This window comes from Lithobates pipiens, unplaced genomic scaffold, assembly GCF_037356315.1.
Source record: "Lithobates pipiens isolate NorthernLeopardFrog02 unplaced genomic scaffold, aLitPip1_a1.2 Scaffold_22, whole genome shotgun sequence".
In the NCBI taxonomy this organism is placed as follows: Eukaryota; Metazoa; Chordata; class Amphibia; order Anura; family Ranidae; genus Lithobates; species Lithobates pipiens.
The window spans coordinates 350,568,843-350,590,033 of NW_027507784.1; the positions used below are offsets into that span (position 1 = coordinate 350,568,843).

Sequence of the window (21,191 nt, forward strand, 5' to 3'; positions counted from 1 at the left end):
CCTTACTCTCATCTTCTCCTACCCCCCCCAGCACCAACCCCCCCTTACTCCTAATATCTCCACCCCAAGAGAACACTACCACCACCTTACTCTAATATCTCCACCCCCAAACACCAACCTACCTTACTATATCTCCACCCACCCACCACCTTACTCTAATATCTCCACCCACACCACCCACCTTACTCTAATATCTCACCCCAACCACCACCCTACCAACCCACCTTACTCTAATATCTCCACCCCCAACACCAACCCACCTTACTCTAATATCTCCACCCCACCCACCTTACTCTAATATCTCCACCCAAACACCAACCCACCTTACTCTAATATCTCCACCCAACACCAACCTACCTTACTCTAATATCTCCACCCCAAACACCAACCCACCTTCCTCTAATATCTCCACCCCCAACACCAACCTACCTTACTCTAATATCTCCACCCCAAACACCAACCCACCTTACTCTAATATCTCCACCCCAAACACCAATCCACCTTACTCTAATATCTCCACCCCCAACACCAACCCACCCTACTCTAATATCTCCACCCCAACACCAACCTACCTTACTCTAATATCTCCACCCCCAAACACCAACCCACCTTACTCTAATATCTCCACCCCCAACACCACGACCCACCTTACTCTAATATCTCCACCCCAACACCAACCCACCTTACTCTAATATCTCCACCCCAAACACCACCCACCTTACTCTAATATCTCCACCCCAAACACCAACCCACCTACTCTAATATCTCCACCCCAAACACCAACCCACCTTACTCTAATATCTCCACCCCCAAACACCAACCCACCTTACTCTAATATCTCCACCCCAACACCAACCCACCTTACTCTAATATCTCCACCCCCAACACCAACCCACCTTACTCTAATATCTCCACCCCCAACACCAACCCACCTTCCTCTAATATCTCCACCCCCAACACCAACCTACCTTACTCTAATATCTCCACCCCCAACACCAACCCACCTTACTCTAATATCTCCACCCCCAACACCAACCCACCTTACTCTAATATCTCCACCCCAAACACCAACCCACCCTACTCTAATATCTCCACCCCCAACACCAACCTACCTTACTCTAATATCTCCACCCCAAACACCAACCCACCTTACTCTAATATCTCCACCCCAACACCAACCCACCTTACTCTAATATCTCCACCCCAAACACCAACCCACCTTACTCTAATATCTCCACCCCAAACACCAACCCACCTTCCTCTAATATCTCCACCCCCCAACACCAACCTACCTTACTCTAATATCTCCACCCCCACCACCAACCCACCTTACTCTAATATCTCCACCCCCAACACCAACCCCACCTTACTCTAATATCTCCACCCCCAACACCAACCCACCTTACTCTAATATCTCCACCCCAAACACCAACCCACCCTACTCTAATATCTCCACCCCAACACCAACCCACCTTACTCTAATATCTCCACCCCAAACACCAACCCACCTTACTCTAATATCTCCACCCCAAACACCAACCCACCTTCCTCTAATATCTCCACCCCCAACACCAACCTACCTTACTCTAATATCTCCACCCCAAACACCAACCCACCCTACTCTAATATCTCCACCCCAAACACCAACCCACCTTACTCTAATATCTCCACCCCAACACCAACCCACCTTACTCTAATATCTCCACCCCAAACACCAACCCACCTTACTCTAATATCTCCACCCCAAACACCAACCCACCTTCCTCTAATATCTCCACCCCCAACACCAACCTACCTTACTCTAATATCTCCACCCCCACCACCAACCCACCTTACTCTAATATCTCCACCCCCAACACCAACCCACCTTACTCTAATATCTCCACCCCCAACACCAACCCACCTTACTCTAATATCTCCACCCCAAACACCACCCACCCTACTCTAATATCTCCACCCCCAACACCAACCCACCTTACTCTAATATCTCCACCCCAAACACCAACCCACCTTACTCTAATATCTCCACCCCAAACACCAACCCACCTTCCTCTAATATCTCCACCCCCAACACCAACCTACCTTACTCTAATATCTCCACCCCAAACACCAACCCACCCTACTCTAATATCTCCACCCCAAACACCAACCCACCTTCCTCTAATATCTCCACCCCCAACACCAACCTACCTTACTCTAATATCTCCCACCCCCAACACCAACCCACCTTACTCTAATATCTCCACCCCCAACACCAACCCACCTTACTCTAATATCTCCACCCCAAACACCAACCCACCTTACTCTAATATCTCCACCCCAAACACCAACCCACCTTACTCTAATATCTCCACCCCAACACCATCCCACCTTACTCTAATATCTCCACCCCAAACACCAACCTACCTTACTCTAATATCTCCACCCCAACACCAACCCACCTTACTCTAATATCTCCACCCCCAACACCAACCCACCTTACTCTAATATCTCCACCCCCAACACCAACCCACCTTACTCTAATATCTCCACCCCCAACACCATCCCACCTTACTCTAATATCTCCACCCCAACACCAACCTACCTTACTCTAATATCTCCACCCCAAACACCAACCCACCTTACTCTAATATCTCCACCCCCAACACCAACCCACCTTACTCTAATATCTCCACCCCCAAACACCAACCCACCTTACTCTAATATCTCCACCCCAAACACCAACCCACCCTACTCTAATATCTCCACCCCAAACACCAACCCACCTTACTCTAATATCTCCACCCCCAAACACCAACCCACCCTTACTCTAATATCTCCACCCCAACACCAACCCACCTTACTCTAATATCTCCACCCCAACACCAACCTACCTTACTCTAATATCTCCACCCCCCAACACCAACCTACCTTACTCTAATATCTCCACCCCCAACACCAACCCACCTTACTCTAATATCTCCACCCCCAACACCAACCCACCTTACTCTAATATCTCCACCCCCAACACCAACCCACCTTACTCTAATATCTCCACCCCAAACACCAACCCACCCTACTCTAATATCTCCACCCCCAACACCACCTACCTTACTCTAATATCTCCACCCCAAACACCAACCCACCTTACTCTAATATCTCCACCCCAACACCAACCCACCTTACTCTAATATCTCCACCCCAAACACCAACCCACCTTACTCTAATATCTCCACCCCAAACACCAACCCACCTTCCTCTAATATCTCCACCCCCAACACCAACCTACCTTACTCTAATACTCCACCCCCAACCACCAACCCACCTTACTCTAATATCTCCACCCCCAACACCAACCCACCTTACTCTAATATCTCCACCCCCAACACCAACCCACCTTACTCTAATATCTCCACCCCAAACACCAACCCACCCTACTCTAATATCTCCACCCCAACACCAACCCACCTTACTCTAATATCTCCACCCCAAACACCAACCCACCTTACTCTAATATCTCCACCCCAAACACCAACCCATCTTCCTCTAATATCTCCACCCCCAACACCAACCTACCTTACTCTAATATCTCCACCCCAAACACCAACCCACCCTACTCTAATATCTCCACCCCAAACACCAACCCACCTTACTCTAATATCTCCACCCCAACACCAACCCACCTTACTCTAATATCTCCACCCCAAACACCAACCCACCTTACTCTAATATCTCCACCCCAAACACCAACCCACCTTCCTCTAATATCTCCACCCCCAACACCAACCTACCTTACTCTAATATCTCCACCCCCACCACCAACCCACCTTACTCTAATATCTCCACCCCCAACACCAACCCACCTTACTCTAATATCCCCACCCCCAACACCAACCCACCTTACTCTAATATCTCCACCCCAAACACCAACCCACCCTACTCTAATATCTCCACCCCAACACCAACCCACCTTACTCTAATATCTCCACCCCAAACACCAACCCACCTTACTCTAATATCTCCACCCCAAACACCAACCCACCTTCCTCTAATATCTCCACCCCCAACACCAACCTACCTTACTCTAATATCTCCACCCCAAACACCAACCCACCCTACTCTAATATCTCCACCCCAAACACCAACCCACCTTCCTCTAATATCTCCACCCCCAACACCAACCTACCTTACTCTAATATCTCCACCCCCAACACCAACCCACCTTACTCTAATATCTCCACCCCAACACCAACCCACCTTACTCTAATATCTCCACCCCAAACACCAACCCACCTTACTCTAATATCTCCACCCCAAACACCAACCCACCTTACTCTAATATCTCCACCCCCAACACCATCCCACCTTACTCTAATATCTCCACCCCCAACACCAACCACACCTTACTCTAATATCTCCACCCCAACACCAACCCACCTTACTCTAATATCTCCACCCCCAACACCAACCTACCTTACTCTAATATCTCCACCCCCAACACCAACCACACCTTACTCTAATATCTCCCACCCCAAAACACCAACCCACCTTACTCTAATATCTCCACCCCATCCCACCTTACTGTAATATCTCCACCCCAAACACCAACCTACCTTACTCTAATATCTCCACCCCCAACACCAACCCACCTTACTCTAATATCTCCACCCCAAACACCAACCCACCTTACTCTAATATCTCCACCCCAACACCAACCCACCTTACTCTAATATCTCCACCCCCAACACCAACCTACCTTACTCTAATATCTCCACCCCCAACACCATCCCACCTTACTCTAATATCTCCACCCCAAACACCAACCCACCTTACTCTAATATCTCCACCCCCAACACCATCCCATCTTACTCTAATATCTCCACCCCAAACACCAACCTACCTTACTCTAATCTCTCCACCCCAAACACCAACCTACCTTACTCTAATATCTCCACCCCAAACACCAACCCACCTTACTCTAATATCTCCACCCCCAACACCAACCCACCTTACTCTAATATCTCCACCCCAAACACCAACCCACCTTACTCTAATATCTCCACCCCAAACACCAACCCACCTTACTCTAATATCTCCACCCCCAACACCAACCCACCTTACTCTAATATCTCCACCCCCAACACCAACCCACCTTACTCTAATATCTCCACCCCAACACCAACCTACCTTACTCTAATATCTCCACCCCAAACACCAACCCACCTTCCTCTAATAACTCCACCCCAAACACCAACCCACCTTACTCTAATATCTCCACCCCCAACACCATCCCACCTTACTCTATTATCTCCACCCCAAACACCAACCTACCTTACTCTAATCTCTCCACCCCAAACACCAACCTACCTTACTCTAATATCTCCACCCCAAACACCAACCCACCTTACTCTAATATCTCCACCCCCAACACCACCCACCTTACTCTAATATCTCCACCCCAAACACCAACCCACCTTACTCTAATATCTCCACCCCAAACACCAACCCACCTTACTCTAATATCTCCACCCCCAACACCAACCCACCTTACTCTAATATCTCCACCCCCAACACCAACCCACCTTACTCTAATCTCTACACCCCCAAACACCAACCTACCTTACTCTAATCTCTCCACCCCAAACACCAACCCACCTTACTCTAATATCTCCACCCCCAACACCAACCTACCTTACTCTAATATCTCCACCCCCAAACCAACCCACCTTACTCTAATATCTCCACCCCCAAACCAACCCACCTTACTCTAATATCTCCACCCCCAACACCAACCCACCTTACTCTAATATCTCCACCCCAAACACCAACCCACCTTACTCTAATATCTCCACCCCAAACACCAACCCACCTTACTCTAATATCTCCACCCCAAACACCAACCTACCTTACTCTAATCTCTCCACCACAAACACCAACCCACCTTACTCTAATATCTCCACCCCCAACACCAACCCACCTTACTCTAATATCTCCACCCCCAACACCAACCCACCTTACTCTAATATCTCCACCCCAAACACCAACCCACCTTACTCTAATATCTCCACCCCCAACACCAACCCACCTTACTCTAATATCTCCACCCCCAACACCAACCCACCTTACTCTAATATCTCCACCCCCAACACCAACCCACCTTACTCTAATATCTCCACCCAAAACACCAACCACACCTTACTCTAATATCTCACCCCCAACACCATCCCACCTTACTCTAATATCTCCACCCCAAACACCAACCCACCTTCCTCTAATATCTCCACCCCAAACACCAACCTACCTTACTCTAATATCTCCACCCCCAACACCAACCCACCTTACTCTAATATCTCCACCCCAACACCAACCCCACCTTACTCTAATATCTCCACCCCCAACACCAACCCACCTTACTCTAATATCTCCACCCCCAACACCAACCCACCTTACTCTAATATCTCCACCCAAAACACCAACCACACCTTACTCTAATATCTCCACCCCCAACACCATCCCACCTTACTCTAATATCTCCACCCCAAACACCAACCCACCTTACTCTAATCTCTCCACCCCAAACACCAACCCACCTTACTCTAATATCTCCACCCCCAACACCAACCCACCTTACTCTAATATCTCCACCCCAACACCAACCCACCTTACTCTAATATCTCCATCCCAAACACCAACCCACCTTACTCTAATATCTCCACCCCAAACACCAACCCACCTTCCTCTAATATCTCCACCCCCAACACCAACCTACCTTACTCTAATATCTCCACCCCAAACACCAACCCACCCTACTCTAATATCTCCACCCCAAACACCAACCCACCTTACTCTAATATCTCCACCCCAACACCAACCCACCTTACTCTAATATCTCCACCCCAAACACCAACCCACCTTACTCTAATATCTCCACCCCAAACACCAACCCACCTTCCTCTAATATCTCCACCCCCAACACCAACCTACCTTACTCTAATATCTCCACCCCCACCACCAACCCACCTTACTCTAATATCTCCACCCCCAACACCAACCCACCTTACTCTAATATCTCCACCCCCAACACCAACCCACCTTACTCTAATATCTCCACCCCAAACACCAACCCACCCTACTCTAATATCTCCACCCCAACACCAACCCACCTTACTCTAATATCTCCACCCCAAACACCAACCCACCTTACTCTAATATCTCCACCCCAAACACCAACCTACCTTACTCTAATATCTCCACCCCCAACACCAACCCACCTTACTCTAATATCTCCACCCCAACACCAACCCACCTTACTCTAATATCTCCACCCCCAACACCAACCTACCTTACTCTAATATCTCCACCCCCAACACCATCCCACCTTACTCTAATATCTCCACCCCCAACACCAACCTACCTTACTCTAATATCTCCACCCCCAAACACCAACCCACCTTACTCTAATATCTCCACCCCAAACACCAACCCACCTTACTCTAATATCTCCACCCCCAACACCATCCCATCTTACTCTAATATCTCCACCCCAAACACCAACCTACCTTACTCTAATCTCTCCACCCCAAACACCAACCTACCTTACTCTAATATCTCCACCCCAAACACCAACCCACCTTACTCTAATCTCTCCACCCCAAACACCAACCACCTTACTCTAATATCTCCACCCCCAACACCAACCCACCTTACTCTAATATCTCCACCCCCAACACCAACCTACCTTACTCTAATATCTCCACCCCAACACCATCCCACCTTACTCTAATATCTCCACCCCCAACACCAACCCACCTTACTCTAATATCTCCACCCCAAACACCAACCCACCTTACTCTAATATCTCCACCCCAAACACCAACCCACCTTACTCTAATATCTCCACCCCCAACACCAACCCACCTTACTCTAATATCTCCACCCCCAACACCAACCCACCTTACTCTAATATCTCCACCCCAACACCAACCTACCTTACTCTAATATCTCCACCCCAAACACCAACCCACCTTCCTCTAATAACTCCACCCCAAACACCAACCCACCTTACTCTAATATCTCCACCCCCAACACCATCCCACCTTACTCTATTATCTCCACCCCAAACACCAACCTACCTTACTCTAATCTCTCCACCCCAAACACCAACCTACCTTACTCTAATATCTCCACCCCCAAACCAACCCACCTTACTCTAATATCTCCACCACCAACCTACCTTACTCTAATATCTCCACCCCCAACACCAACCCACCTTACTCTAATATCTCCACCCCAAACACCAACCCACCTTACTCTAATATCTCCACCCCAAACACCAACCCACCTTACTCTAATATCTCCACCCCAAACACCAACCTACCTTACTCTAATCTCTCCACCACAAACACCAACCCACCTTACTCTAATATCTCCACCCCAAACACCAATCCACCTTACTCTAATATCTCCACCCCAAACACCAACCTACCTTACTCTAATCTCTCCACCCCAAACACCAACCTACCTTACTCTAATCTCTCCACCCCAAACACCAACCCACCTTACTCTAATATCTCCACCCCCAACACCAACCTACCTTACTCTAATATCTCCACTCCCAAACCAACCCACCTTACTCTAATATCTCCACCCCCAACACCAACCTACCTTACTCTAATATCTCCACCCCCAACACCAACCCACCTTACTCTAAAATCTCCACCCCAAACACCAACCCACCTTACTCTAATATCTCCACCCCAAACACCAACCCACCTTACTCTAATATCTCCACCCCAAACACCAACCTACCTTACTCTAATCTCTCCACCCCAAACACCAACCCACCTTACTCTAATATCTCCACCCCCAACACCAACCCACCTTACTCTAATATCTCCACCCCCAACACCAACCCACCTTACTCTAATATCTCCACCCCAAACACCAACCCACCTTACTCTAATATCTCCACCCCCAACACCAACCCACCTTACTCTAATATCTCCACCCCCAACACCAACCCACCTTACTCTAATATCTCCACCCAAAACACCAACCACACCTTACTCTAATATCTCCACCCCCAACACCATCCCACCTTACTCTAATATCTCCACCCCAAACACCAACCCACCTTACTCTAATCTCTCCACCCCAAACACCAACCCACCTTACTCTAATATCTCCACCCCCAACACCAACCCACCTTACTCTAATATCTCCACCCCCAACACCAACCCACCTTACTCTAATATCTCCACCCCCAACACCAACCCACCTTACTCTAATATCTCCACCCAAAACACCAACCACACCTTACTCTAATATCTCCACCCCCAACACCAACCCACCTTACTCTAATATCTCCACCCCCAACACCAACCCACCTTACTCTAATCTCTCCACCCCAAACACCAACCCACCTTACTCTAATATCTCCACCCCCAACACCAACCCACCTTACTCTAATATCTCCACCCCAAACACCAACCCACCTTACTCTAATCTCTCCACCCCAAACACCAACCCACCTTACTCTAATATCTCCACCCCCAACACCAACCCACCTTACTCTAATCTCTCCACCCCAAACACCAACCCACCCTACTCTAATATCTCCACCCCCAACACCAACCTACCTTACTCTAATATCTCCACCCCCAAACCAACCCACCTTACTCTAATATCTCCACCCCCAACACCAACCTACCTTACTCTAATATCTCCACCCCCAACACCAACCCACCTTACTCTAATATCTCCACCCCAAACACCAACCCACCTTACTCTAATATCTCCACCCCCAACACCAACCCACCTTACTCTAATATCTCCACCCCCAACACCAACCTACCTTACTCTAATATCTCCACCCCAAACACCAACCCACCTTACTCTAATATCTCCACCCCAAACACCAACCTACCTTACTCTAATCTCTCCACCCCAAACACCAACCCACCTTACTCTAATATCTCCACCCCAAACACCAATCCACCTTACTCTAATCTCTCCACCCCAAACACCAACCTACCTTACTCTAATCTCTCCACCCCAAACACCAACCCACCTTACTCTAATATCTCCACCCCAAACACCAACCTACCTTACTCTAATCTCTCCACCCCAAACACCAACCTACCTTACTCTAATCTCTCCACCCCAAACACCAACCCACCTTACTCTAATATCTCCACCCCCAACACCAACCTACCTTACTCTAATATCTCCACCCCCAAACCAACCCACCTTACTCTAATATCTCCACCCCAACACCAACCTACCTTACTCTAATATCTCCACCCCCAACACCAACCCACCTTACTCTAATATCTCCACCCCAAACACCAACCCACCTTACTCTAATATCTCCACCCCCAACACCAACCCACCTTAGTCTAATATCTCCACCCCCAACACCAACCCACCTTACTCTAATATCTCCACCCCAAACACCAACCCACCTTACTCTAATATCTCCACCCCCAACACCAACCCACCTTACTCTAATATCTCCACCCCCAACACCAACCCACCTTACTCTAATATCTCCACCCCAAACACCAACCCACCTTACTCTAATATCTCCACCCAAAACACCAACCCACCTTACTCTAATATCTCCACCCCAAACACCAACCCACCTTACTCTAATATCTCCACCCCCAACACCAACCCACCTTACTCTAATATCTCCACCCCCAACACCAACCCACCTTACTCTAATATCTCCACCCCAAACACCAACCCACCTTACTCTAATATCTCCACCCCAAACACCAACCCACCTTACTCTAATATCTCCACCCCCAACACCAACCCACCTTACTCTAATATCTCCACCCAAAACACCAACCACACCTAATGCCGCGTACACTTGACTGGACTTTCCAGCAGAGTAGGTCCAACAGTCTTCCCAACAGACTTTCGGTGGAGTTCCGACAGACTTTCCAAAAGAACGGACTTGGCCACATACGAACGAAGTCCATCCGTAAGTCTCTTCGGTTTGAATGTGATGACATAAATGTGACTAAACAAGGAAGTTCAATAGCCAGAAGCTTCCCTTGCGTCGTATTTGGTCCATCAAACCAGCACACAGACGAACGGTTTTCCCGATTTTAGTCCGTCGGATAGATTTGAGACGTTCTATTTCTAGGTCCATCGGATTTTTTTTCCGAAAAATGATTGGACTAGCCCACACACAATCGGATTGTCCAATGGACTAATCCCTTCCGACCTAGTCTGACGGAAAGTTTGGTCATGTGTACGCGGCATAAATCAGCCCACCCTACTCTAATTTCCTGTATATTAGTTCCTAAGTCCCAGAGGGCCCCCGCGGAGCCACGCACAGTGTGCCACATATGTCCGCCTTTGTCTGCCATAGTATGAGAATCATCAAGCCCTCTCCCTGGTCACATCCATCTCCTTCGCTGGACTATTCTCAGCAGGAAGCCAAAACACACACATACCTGAGCAGCACTTCCAGCAGACTTTACCGTCCAATCTGATCCCATCTCAGCCGGCGGTCCTCTGCAAAGCTGCCAAATAAATGGGCCGCCTCAGGCACGGTATAATTGAGAGAAGACGGAGAAATTAAATGGCAGCCGTGTTAATAAAAGAGAAAACTGCGGACAAGACTTCCATAATGAGAATTTCCATGAACGCCGCTTAATATTCCCTACTGGAGAGATTCTCACTTTCTCCCCGGAATAAATACTGGTCTCCGGACATTATAGGCAAGAGTGCCGGACGCCCCCCAGGAAGAGACCGGAGAATGTTTGTCTGCCATGGCAGGAAAGACAATTGTATGACACCAATAATTGTGATAAAACCAGAACCACCAAGTCTCTGAGTGGAGAAAACACATCAATACGGTTTATGGAAATGTTCCGTCACATTGAATCTCAGTACAATCCCCTAATATAACTCCACCAACAACTGGAATGCAGGAGCTCAATCAACCAACCGCTGTGCCCATTATGAGGGGTTCCCACCATCCCTGTGCTGAGTTCCCGGGTCTGTACACCCGCTGTGCCCATTATGAGGGGTTCCCACCATCCCTGTGCCGAGTTCCCGGGTCTGTACACCCGCTGTGCCCATTATGAGGGGTTCCCACCATCCCTGTGCTGAGTTCCCGGGTCTGTACACCCGCTGTGCCCATTATGAGGGGTTCTCATCATCCCTGTGCTGAGTTCCCGGGTCTGTACACCCGCTGTGCCCATTATGAGGGGTTCTCATCATCCCTGTGCTGAGTTCCCAGGTCTTTACACCCGCTGTGCCCATTATGAGGGGTTCTCATCATCCCTGTGCTGAGTTCCCGGGTCTGTACACCCGCTGTGCCCATTATGAGGGGTTCCCACCATCCCTGTGCCGAGTTCCCGGGTCTGTACACCCGCTGTGCCCATTATGAGGGGTTCTCATTATCCCTGTGCCGAGTTCCCAGGTCTGTACACCCGCTGTGCCCATTATGAGGGGTTCCCACCATCCCTGTGCTGAGTTCCCGGGTCTGTACACCCGCTGTGCCCATTATGAGGGGTTCTCATCATCCCTGTGCCGAGTTCCCAGGTCTGTACACCCGCTGTGCCCATTATAAGGGGTTCCCACCATCCCTGTGCTGAGTTCCCGGGTCTGTACACCCGCTGTGCCCATTATGAGGGGTTCTCATTATCCCTGTGCCGAGTTCCCAGGTCTGTACACCCGCTGTGCCCATTATGAGGGGTTCCCACCATCCATGTGCCGAGTTCCCGGGTCTGTACACCCGCTGTGCCCATTATGAGGGGTTCTCATTATCCCTGTGCCGAGTTCCCAGGTCTGTACACCCGCTGTGCCCATTATGAGGGGTTCCCACTATCCATGTGCCGAGTTCCCGGGTCTGTACACCCGCTGTGCCCATTATGAGGGGTTCTCATTATCCCTGTGCGAGTTCCCGGGTCTGTACACCCGCTGTGCCCATTATGAGGGGTTCCCATCATCCCTGTGCTGAGTTCCCGGGTCTGTACACCCGCTGTGCCCATTATGAGGGGTTCCCATCATCCCTGTGCTGAGTTCCCGGGTCTGTACACCCGCTGTGCCCATTATGAGGGGTTCCCATCATCCCTGTGCTGAGTTCCCGGGTCTGTACACCCGCTGTGCCCATTATGAGGGGTTCTCACCATCCCTGTGCTGAGTTCCCGGGTCTGTACACCCGCTGTGCCCATTATGAGGGGTTCTCACCATCCCTTAGCTGAGTTCCTGGCTCTGTACACCTGAATACCCCATACTCATTCATATGGGAGGGGGGGTGCAGGATCTGGGGGCTTCTAGATTCAGATAAGAACCTGCCAACAGACCCCCACAACCACAGTGCAGGGTTGTGGGGAAGAGGTCCTTGTCACCATCAACATGGGGACAAGGTACTTTGGGGTGGGAGAGGCAAATCACCCCATGTTGAGGGTATGTGGCCTGGTATGGTTCAAGAGGGGGGGCATTTGCTTGTCCCCCCCTTTTCTGGCCTGCCAGGCTGCATGCTCGGATAAAGGTCGGGTATAAATTTTTTTTTCAATTTTCTATTGCTTTGCATTCATTTGTTTACATTTCAGCTGTCAGTGGGGAAGTCCGCTGACAGCTGATGAGTCACTGGTTGTTAAGGACGCGGCGGGCGGCTTCCCGGCCTTCTCAACAACCGGTTATTCTTTACACAGAATTTGAATCCTTCAATCATTTTTCTAACAATCTAAATTCCAAACGTTCTAAAAATATAGAATTTTGGAATTTGTTATAAAATTTATAAACGGAATGGAATACAATGAAACGAAAAGAATTCTGAAACAACATTAGTAACATAAATATGAATCTATCCGAAATAAAACAAATGTTTCCGTCCTGCACATATCTGAGCATTACAAAGCAGTAATGTGGTTTCTATACACAGAACACGCCACCGATGAGAAGATACAACATGCAGCCAATAACCTAAAATATGAAATACGTCTCCCACAATGCATTATTATTATTGATCTCTATACATTAGCTTGTGTGATTGCTAAATAATTTACTACTATTTATGTATATGTAGCGCCGGCTCCTGATGTTACACCTGAACTGCAGTTTGGTTTGGGTATAATTATTCCAAATTTTGACCTCAGCATCAGTCTGACTGGACTATAGGGTGTTCAGTCTGGCCATAGGGGGCGCTGTCTCCTCTAAAAGGCATGGAAACACAGTCTGGTTGGGTGCTTTAAGGTTACTCTCTCTCAGAGCCCGCCCAGTGGGAGTGTCACTCTTGCTGTGCTTTCTGGGAGAGGGTACTTAAGATGCGGATGTCACGTGGTTCGGGGTTCTGGTCCAGAAGTATGTTCTGACTCCATGGTCCTGGTCCTCCTGACCAGCCCCTAATAAGGCTATGGCCTGGAGTGCAGATCCACCCGACTTTATGTCTTGGGGCTGACTAGCCCGAGGCAAGGAAACTAAGGAAAGGATTCGGAGGCGGTCCGGTGCCGTCTCTGGTTGTGGAGAGGCCCAGCAACTTCATAGCTATCCAGGGGAGGACTCTTCAGGAGAAGACCACACAAGGGTTGGCTTCTTAGCAAGAGCCTGGTGAGGCTGAGGGACCCAAGTGAATCCAAACCGGCCGAACCGGCTGAAAGATACCGGTACCACACGAGTGTTCTGCAAGTATTCACGTTTCCTTATTCATGTTCTACAACAACGTCTGTGGCAGAGACTTATTCCTGATTTAAGCACCTTGTTGGCTGCTCGGCCTGGTGAGAGACGGACTGTCCAACCTGAGTGATCATCCAGCTGTGATTGGCCGTTCTCTGGATTCAGTCAAAGTGAGCAAGTTCCTTATCCCCTTGCCACCGAGCGTACGCAGATGTGCGGCCTCGGCTTCCGGGGGTTATACCGGGATGATGCCCCTACCTGCAGGCATCATCCCGGTAAAGTTTTTTAGAGCGGGCGATCGGCTTTCCAGTCATAACAAAAAGCTGATCGGCCTTATGCCGGAGGAGCAGGAGGGGACGCCCGCCACCTCCCGCCTCTCTTACTCTTACCAGGGCTCCCATTCAGTCGGGAGCACCGATGCACGATCCGCCCCTTCTGGCGGCTGGGGAGGGACGGGAATGACGCCGTAAGCGGCTTCATTCCAGTCTCCTAATTGTAAATACGGAAGCGACGTCATGACGTCACTTCCTGTTTACTCGGCTGCCAATGGCGCCGGATTTAAAAATATATACAGTATTCAGAGCCGCCGAAAACGGCGATCTGAATACATTGAAGTCTTTTAGACCCCCGATCCCTCCATAAAGAGTACCTGTCACCACCTATTACTGTCACAAGGGATGTTTACATTCCTTGTGACAGCAATAAAAGTGATCAAAATTTTTATTTTTTTTTAAAACAATTTATTAATTTTAAAATAAATAATAAAAAAAAAATTGAAAGCGCCCCCCGTCCCCCGCGAGCTCACGCAGCAAAGAAAACGCATGCGGAAGTTGCACCCACATATGTAAACGGTGTTCAAATCACACATGTGAGGTATCGCCGCGATCGTCAGAGCAAGAGCAATAATTCTAGCACTAGACCTCCTCTGTAACTCTAACCTGGTAACCGGAATTTTTTTTTAAAGCGTCACCTATTGAGATTTTTAGGTAGCGTAGTTTGTCGTCATTCCACGAGTGCGTGCAATTATAAAGTGTGACATGCTTGGTATCTATTTACTCGGTGTAACATTATCTTTCACATTATGCAAATAAATTGGGCTAATTTTACTGTTTCGTTTTTTTAAATTCATGAAAGTGTCCCTTTTCCCCAAAAGTTGAGTTTAAAACACTGCTGCGCAAATACCGTGTGACATAAAATATTGCAACAATCGCCGTTTTATTCTCTAGAGTCTCTTCTAAAAAAAATATATATATAATATTTGGGGGTTCCAAGTAATTTTCTAGCAAAAAATATGGATTTTAACTTGTAAACACCAAATGTCAAAAATAGGCTTAGTCATGAAAGGGTTATTATTGACTTTGACACTTAACCCTTGTACGGAGAATCCGTCGGAATGTGTCCGATCGGAGCGTTTTTGTGTGTGGTCTGCATCAGACTGTTTCCCTCGGAGTATCCGACGGTCCAACTTTTCCAACTTGTTGGTAAAATTTTCCGACAACACGATCCGATAGGACATACTCCGATCATGTGTAGAGAATTCCGATCGGACAAAGTACCACGCATGCTCAGATCAAATTCCTACATCAAAGCTTTTGGCTACTAGCCTGAATGTAGTCCCATCGTAATGAAATAACGTCATCACATACTGAATGAACGGATTTTCCGACAACTTTGTCCGACTGTGTGTATGCAACAGTTACGGACAAGATCCGACGGATTTGGTTGTCAAAATGTCCGAGCCGTGTCTACAAGGGCTGAGAGTAGCTGGACTTTCCTCATAACCCTCGGATCCTATACTAGAGAATGATCGTTAACTACGTTTGTGCAAATAAAAATCCCTTTAAGCAGATCTGTCATCAGTCTCTAAAGTTTCTGGGCATCTACCACGGGAACCCCCAAGCCCTTGTACACACGGTCGACTTCGGATTTTGTCCGAAACTGTTGCCTACACACAGTCAGACAAAGTTGTCGGAAAATCCGATCGTTCAGAACGCGATGACGACGGGACTACATTCAGGCTAGTAGCCAATAGCTTTGATGTAGGAATTTAATCTGAGCATGCGTGGCACTTTGTCCGTCGGAATTCTCTACACATGATCGGAGTATGTCCAATCGGATCATGTTGTCGGAAAATTTTATAGCCCAGTCCGATGGAGCCCACACACTGTCGGATTATCCGACAACGCGGTCCTATAGGACATTTTCCATTGGAATGTTGGACCGTGTGTACAAGGGCCTAGACATGCAAATCGAGGAGAAGAAGGTAACGGTAATCTCAATCAAACCAGCAGCTCCTTCGGGGGTTAGCGCTATGTATACTTTATGTATATACTACTGTAGTATATTCTATGCCTATGTCATAATAGATACTGTAGTTATATCTCTACTATTGATAGACATTGTATCTGAGGAAGAAGGAGGTTTCATCTGTTACTCCAGTTTAATAAACATTTTGATTGGAGCTCTGGATGTCATGAACTTTGACCTGGGCGTCCCTCAATACCCTCCACCAGAGTCATCTAGGAAGCATTCTCATCTATCACCCCAGGGCGAGGCCCCCCTACGCTCTACTTCTGTTTATTAGCCCTGTGAAGAGAGATTGACTCCACTTCATATCCAACTGAAGCCACAGCAGCAGACAACGTCATACTCACCATCACTCTTCTCCATGACCTCCTTCTGACACGTGTCCTGGACATTGACTGTACAGTTGACGATGAATTCGGGGGATGAGCAGTCGTCTCGCTGGAATTCTTCACACTGGTAGCATTGGATCTGCAGAGCCAGGCCTACAAGAAAGAGGCAGCAGTCAGACAAGGTCCGGAGAACTATGGTGGGTCCAGATGAAAGACGAAGCTTCTGATGGTATTGGATGATTGGCCGGGCCACACATGTAAATTGCCGCCATGCCTTGGTAATGCACAGAATAAACCTCAAATATGGGAGATTTTGTCATTTTGCAATTTAAAAAAATGACATTTCATCTATATATATATATCTATTGCTCTTCTCCGGGCCGCGGGTGGCCTTCCCTCCCTCTAACAGATATTTTTCTGGCCCTTCTGGGCCATTTGTGATGGGAAGCGTTGGTAGACTGGGTGGAGGTCACCAGATGCCAGTGCATGTTATGGGTGAGATGGCGATGTCGCAGTTTCGGGGTGAGTTTGGCTTGTTTGGGGTTTATAGTTTGTGTGAATAGAATCAGCTGCTGATGAATAGCGATGAGCTGCACTGCCCTGGGATTGGTCATTTTCCAGGCTAAAAGGCAGAAGTGTGTCAGAAATAGCATGGGGGTGAGCGCTGCCCTGGGCAACATCAACCAAACCACAAAAAAAAAAGTTTTCAGGATTCCATTTGGCAGGAGCCGTGATTTTTAAATGCTTAAAGTGAAACATCAGCAGTGCCCAGTCCCTTTAAACAACCTACCCGGGGGTATCCTTATCCTGCCTGTGAAGGGGTATGTCTGTGATGTACAGAAAGTGCTGCAGCAACGCTAACATTTGTGTAGCGCTACCCCCATAGGAGCCGCAGATGTCAGGGTTCCCCACAGCCAGGCACACAGCACTTCCTTCTTCCACCCAGACACAGAAAACAGTCTTTTGATTTGTTTTTGTTGTTATTAGGGGGTGATAACTGGATGGGGTGGGGACTTTGGGATGCCCAAATTGAAAAATGTCCAACAAACAGAACCAGGGACGTCTTCCTCCCTATTTGCAGCTTCTTCTTCCTCCTGCACAACACTTGACTCTTTGCACAGCTCTGCTGGGTTCCTCCTTTCTGGGAACTAACAGTGTCTCCTTAGATCAGCCATTGCCCCTTACAGGCAGGAACTCTCAGTCCCTTGTGGTGAACAGCATCCTGTATCACCTTCCCCTTCCCGGTAGACACTGGCCCCAACTCTACTTCCAACAGAAATGCCAGCCCACTCGGCTGCCACTTTCCCAGCCCACTCGGCCGCACAGGGGATTCTCGACTGAAAGCCCGGCATATGCCGGACTTTGCCGGAAAGAAGTCTCCCACACGCATGCGCAGGAGTGACAACATCGCGACTCCAGCCACTCAGAGCACTGGAGCCGCGAATAGAGTCAAAGTCACTCAGAATTAGGGTTAGGTTCAGGGTCAATGGCACTCAGATCTTGGGTTAGGGTTAGAATTAGTGATGAGCCGAACACCCTCCGGTTCAGTTCGCACCAGAACATGTGAACAGGCAAAAAATTTGTGCGAACAACATTAAAGTCTATGGGACACAATTGTGAAAAATATAAAGTGTTAATTTTAAAGGCTTATATGCGAGTTATTGCTATAAAAGGTGTTTGGGGACCCGGGTCCTGCCCCAGGGGACATGGATCAATGCAAAAATTATAGTTTTTAAAACTACCTTTTATTAGGAGCAGTGATTTTATTAATACTTAAAGTGAAACAATAAAAATGAAATATTCCTTTAAATATCGTGCCGGGGGGGGGGGGGGGCTGGGGTAAAGTGGTGCATGTTTCCCATGTTTTGAACAATACCACAGCAAAATTACACTTCTGGGATCGTAGAGAGCTCGGGAAGCAGGGGATTATCCCAAAGGGGGGTGTGTGAGTGAAACCTGGGGGCCCCAGTAATGGACGCGGCCTGCCGCCAGAGCAAACAATGATGGGACAGCATGTCTCTCCCCGGGACGGAAGGTCCCCTGGAGCCACGCAAAAGGAGACGGAGTGGGTGTACGACCAGAGTGGAGTGAGAGGAGCATACCAAGATGGCATAGCGATCTCTGTCAATCTGATTGAAATAGTAGAAATGGGACAGTTGGGAGGCCAGGTAATAATAGTACAGGTCTGGCAGGGCGGTGCCGCCCAGGTGGGTAGGACATTTCAGAACACTCCATGAGAGCTTGTGTCGAGACGAACCCCAAACAAACGTGTTTAAGAGGGCCTCCAGGGATTTGAAGGTTCTGAGAGGGATGCGTAGGGGAGCGTGCCAAAACACATAGAGCAGCTTGGGGAGGAGGATCATTTTGACCAAGTTTACACGGCCCATCACCCCAAGGGGGAGACGGGACCAAGTCTGGGTTTTTTGTTTAAGCAGGGTGAATAAGGGTTCCACATTTAAAAGGGCGTAGTCAGTCAGTAATCGTGAACACTGCACTCCCAAATATTTCAACTGATTCGCCCTGACCAAGGGCATTGCCGCCTGATCAGCGGACGGGGCACCCAAGTCTAGGGGGAGGATCTGGGACTTGGACCAGTTAATACGTAGTCCAGAGTATTCCCCAAACTGCTCTATCAGTCGCAGGGCCGCTTGCAAAGAGGGACCCGAGTCTTCAAGATATAATAACATATCGTCGGCGTATAAGCTGAGGGTTTCCGTCAAAGCAAAATTACACTTCTAAAGGAATAAATGTCATTTAAAACTGCTGTAATGTATTGTCGGATCCCGGCAATATAGATAACAAATCATTGAAAAAAAAGAGTTCCCCCAGTCCATTAACAGGCCCGTTGGGTCTGGCAGGGATATTAAGGGGAACTCTAAACTACTTTCTTTTTTTTAAAGTGGTGTGGGGGTCCCCCTCAAAATCCATACCAGGCCCTTAAGGTCTGGTATGGATTTTATGGATTTTAAGGGGAACCCCCACCCAAAATCCATACCAGATCCGAGCATGCAACCTGGCATGTTGAAGGGGACAATGGCCTTATCCCCACAACCCTTGCTCGTTGGTTGTGGGGGTCTACGGGCAGGAAGCTTATCTGAATCTGAAAGGCTTATCGGAATCTGGAAGTCCCACTTAAAAAGGGGGCCCACAGATCCTGCCCCCCCCCACCTATGTGAATGGGTATCAGGTAAATTATACCCCTACTCATTCACCAAAAAATAACAAAAAAAGTTAAAATGACAAGAGACAGTTTTTGACAATTCCTTTATTTAAAAAAAAATGTCAGTGATGTAAATCCATCGTCAATCACGGCGCCAACGCCAAAAAATAGAGGAACAAAACATGTGACGTTAGAGGGGGCAGAGTCCCTCGTTTACATCACCGAGCGGCCCGACCCTTGCCTATATAACAGCTGTCAAAGCGAAAAGACAGCAGTCGGCAGGTCGCCTTAGGGGGGAGGCCGGGATCTGGGGGTCCCCTTGTTAAAGGAGGCTTCCAGATACCGATAAGCCCCCCACCCACAGACTCCCACAACCAGGGTTGTGGGCATGAGGTCCTTGTCCCCATTAACGTGGGGACAAGGTGCTTTGGGGGGGACACCCTCCCCATGTTGAGGCAATGTGGCCTGGTACGGTTCAGGAGGGGGGACACTCTCTCGCCCCCCCCTTTTCCTGTGGCCTCCCAGGTTGCGTGCTCAGATAAGGGTCTGGTATGGATTTGGGGGGACCCCCACGCCATTTGGTGCAGGGTTTCCCTTAACCACTTCAATACACTGTGTTATATATAGTACACTGACTGAATATAGAGTCTACACAGAATATCTTCTCTACGCTCAATGCAGAGTATATATATATATATATATATATATATATATATATATATATAATCATATACACTGCCAATAACTAACCTGCCTGCCTAATCATGCTCAAGCTA

General features: G+C 48.4%; 1 protein-coding gene across 1 annotated transcript in view; it reads right to left on the reverse strand.

The window, feature by feature from the left end:
- LYPD1 (LY6/PLAUR domain containing 1) overlaps positions 1–21,191 on the reverse strand; it is a 113,421-nt gene that overhangs the window by 44,086 nt on the left and 48,144 nt on the right. Inside the window, exon 2 of the mRNA XM_077449775.1 lies at positions 17,274–17,408. Coding sequence (XP_077305901.1) covers positions 17,274–17,408 — 135 coding nt within the window. The remainder of the gene's footprint in view (positions 1–17,273; positions 17,409–21,191) is intronic.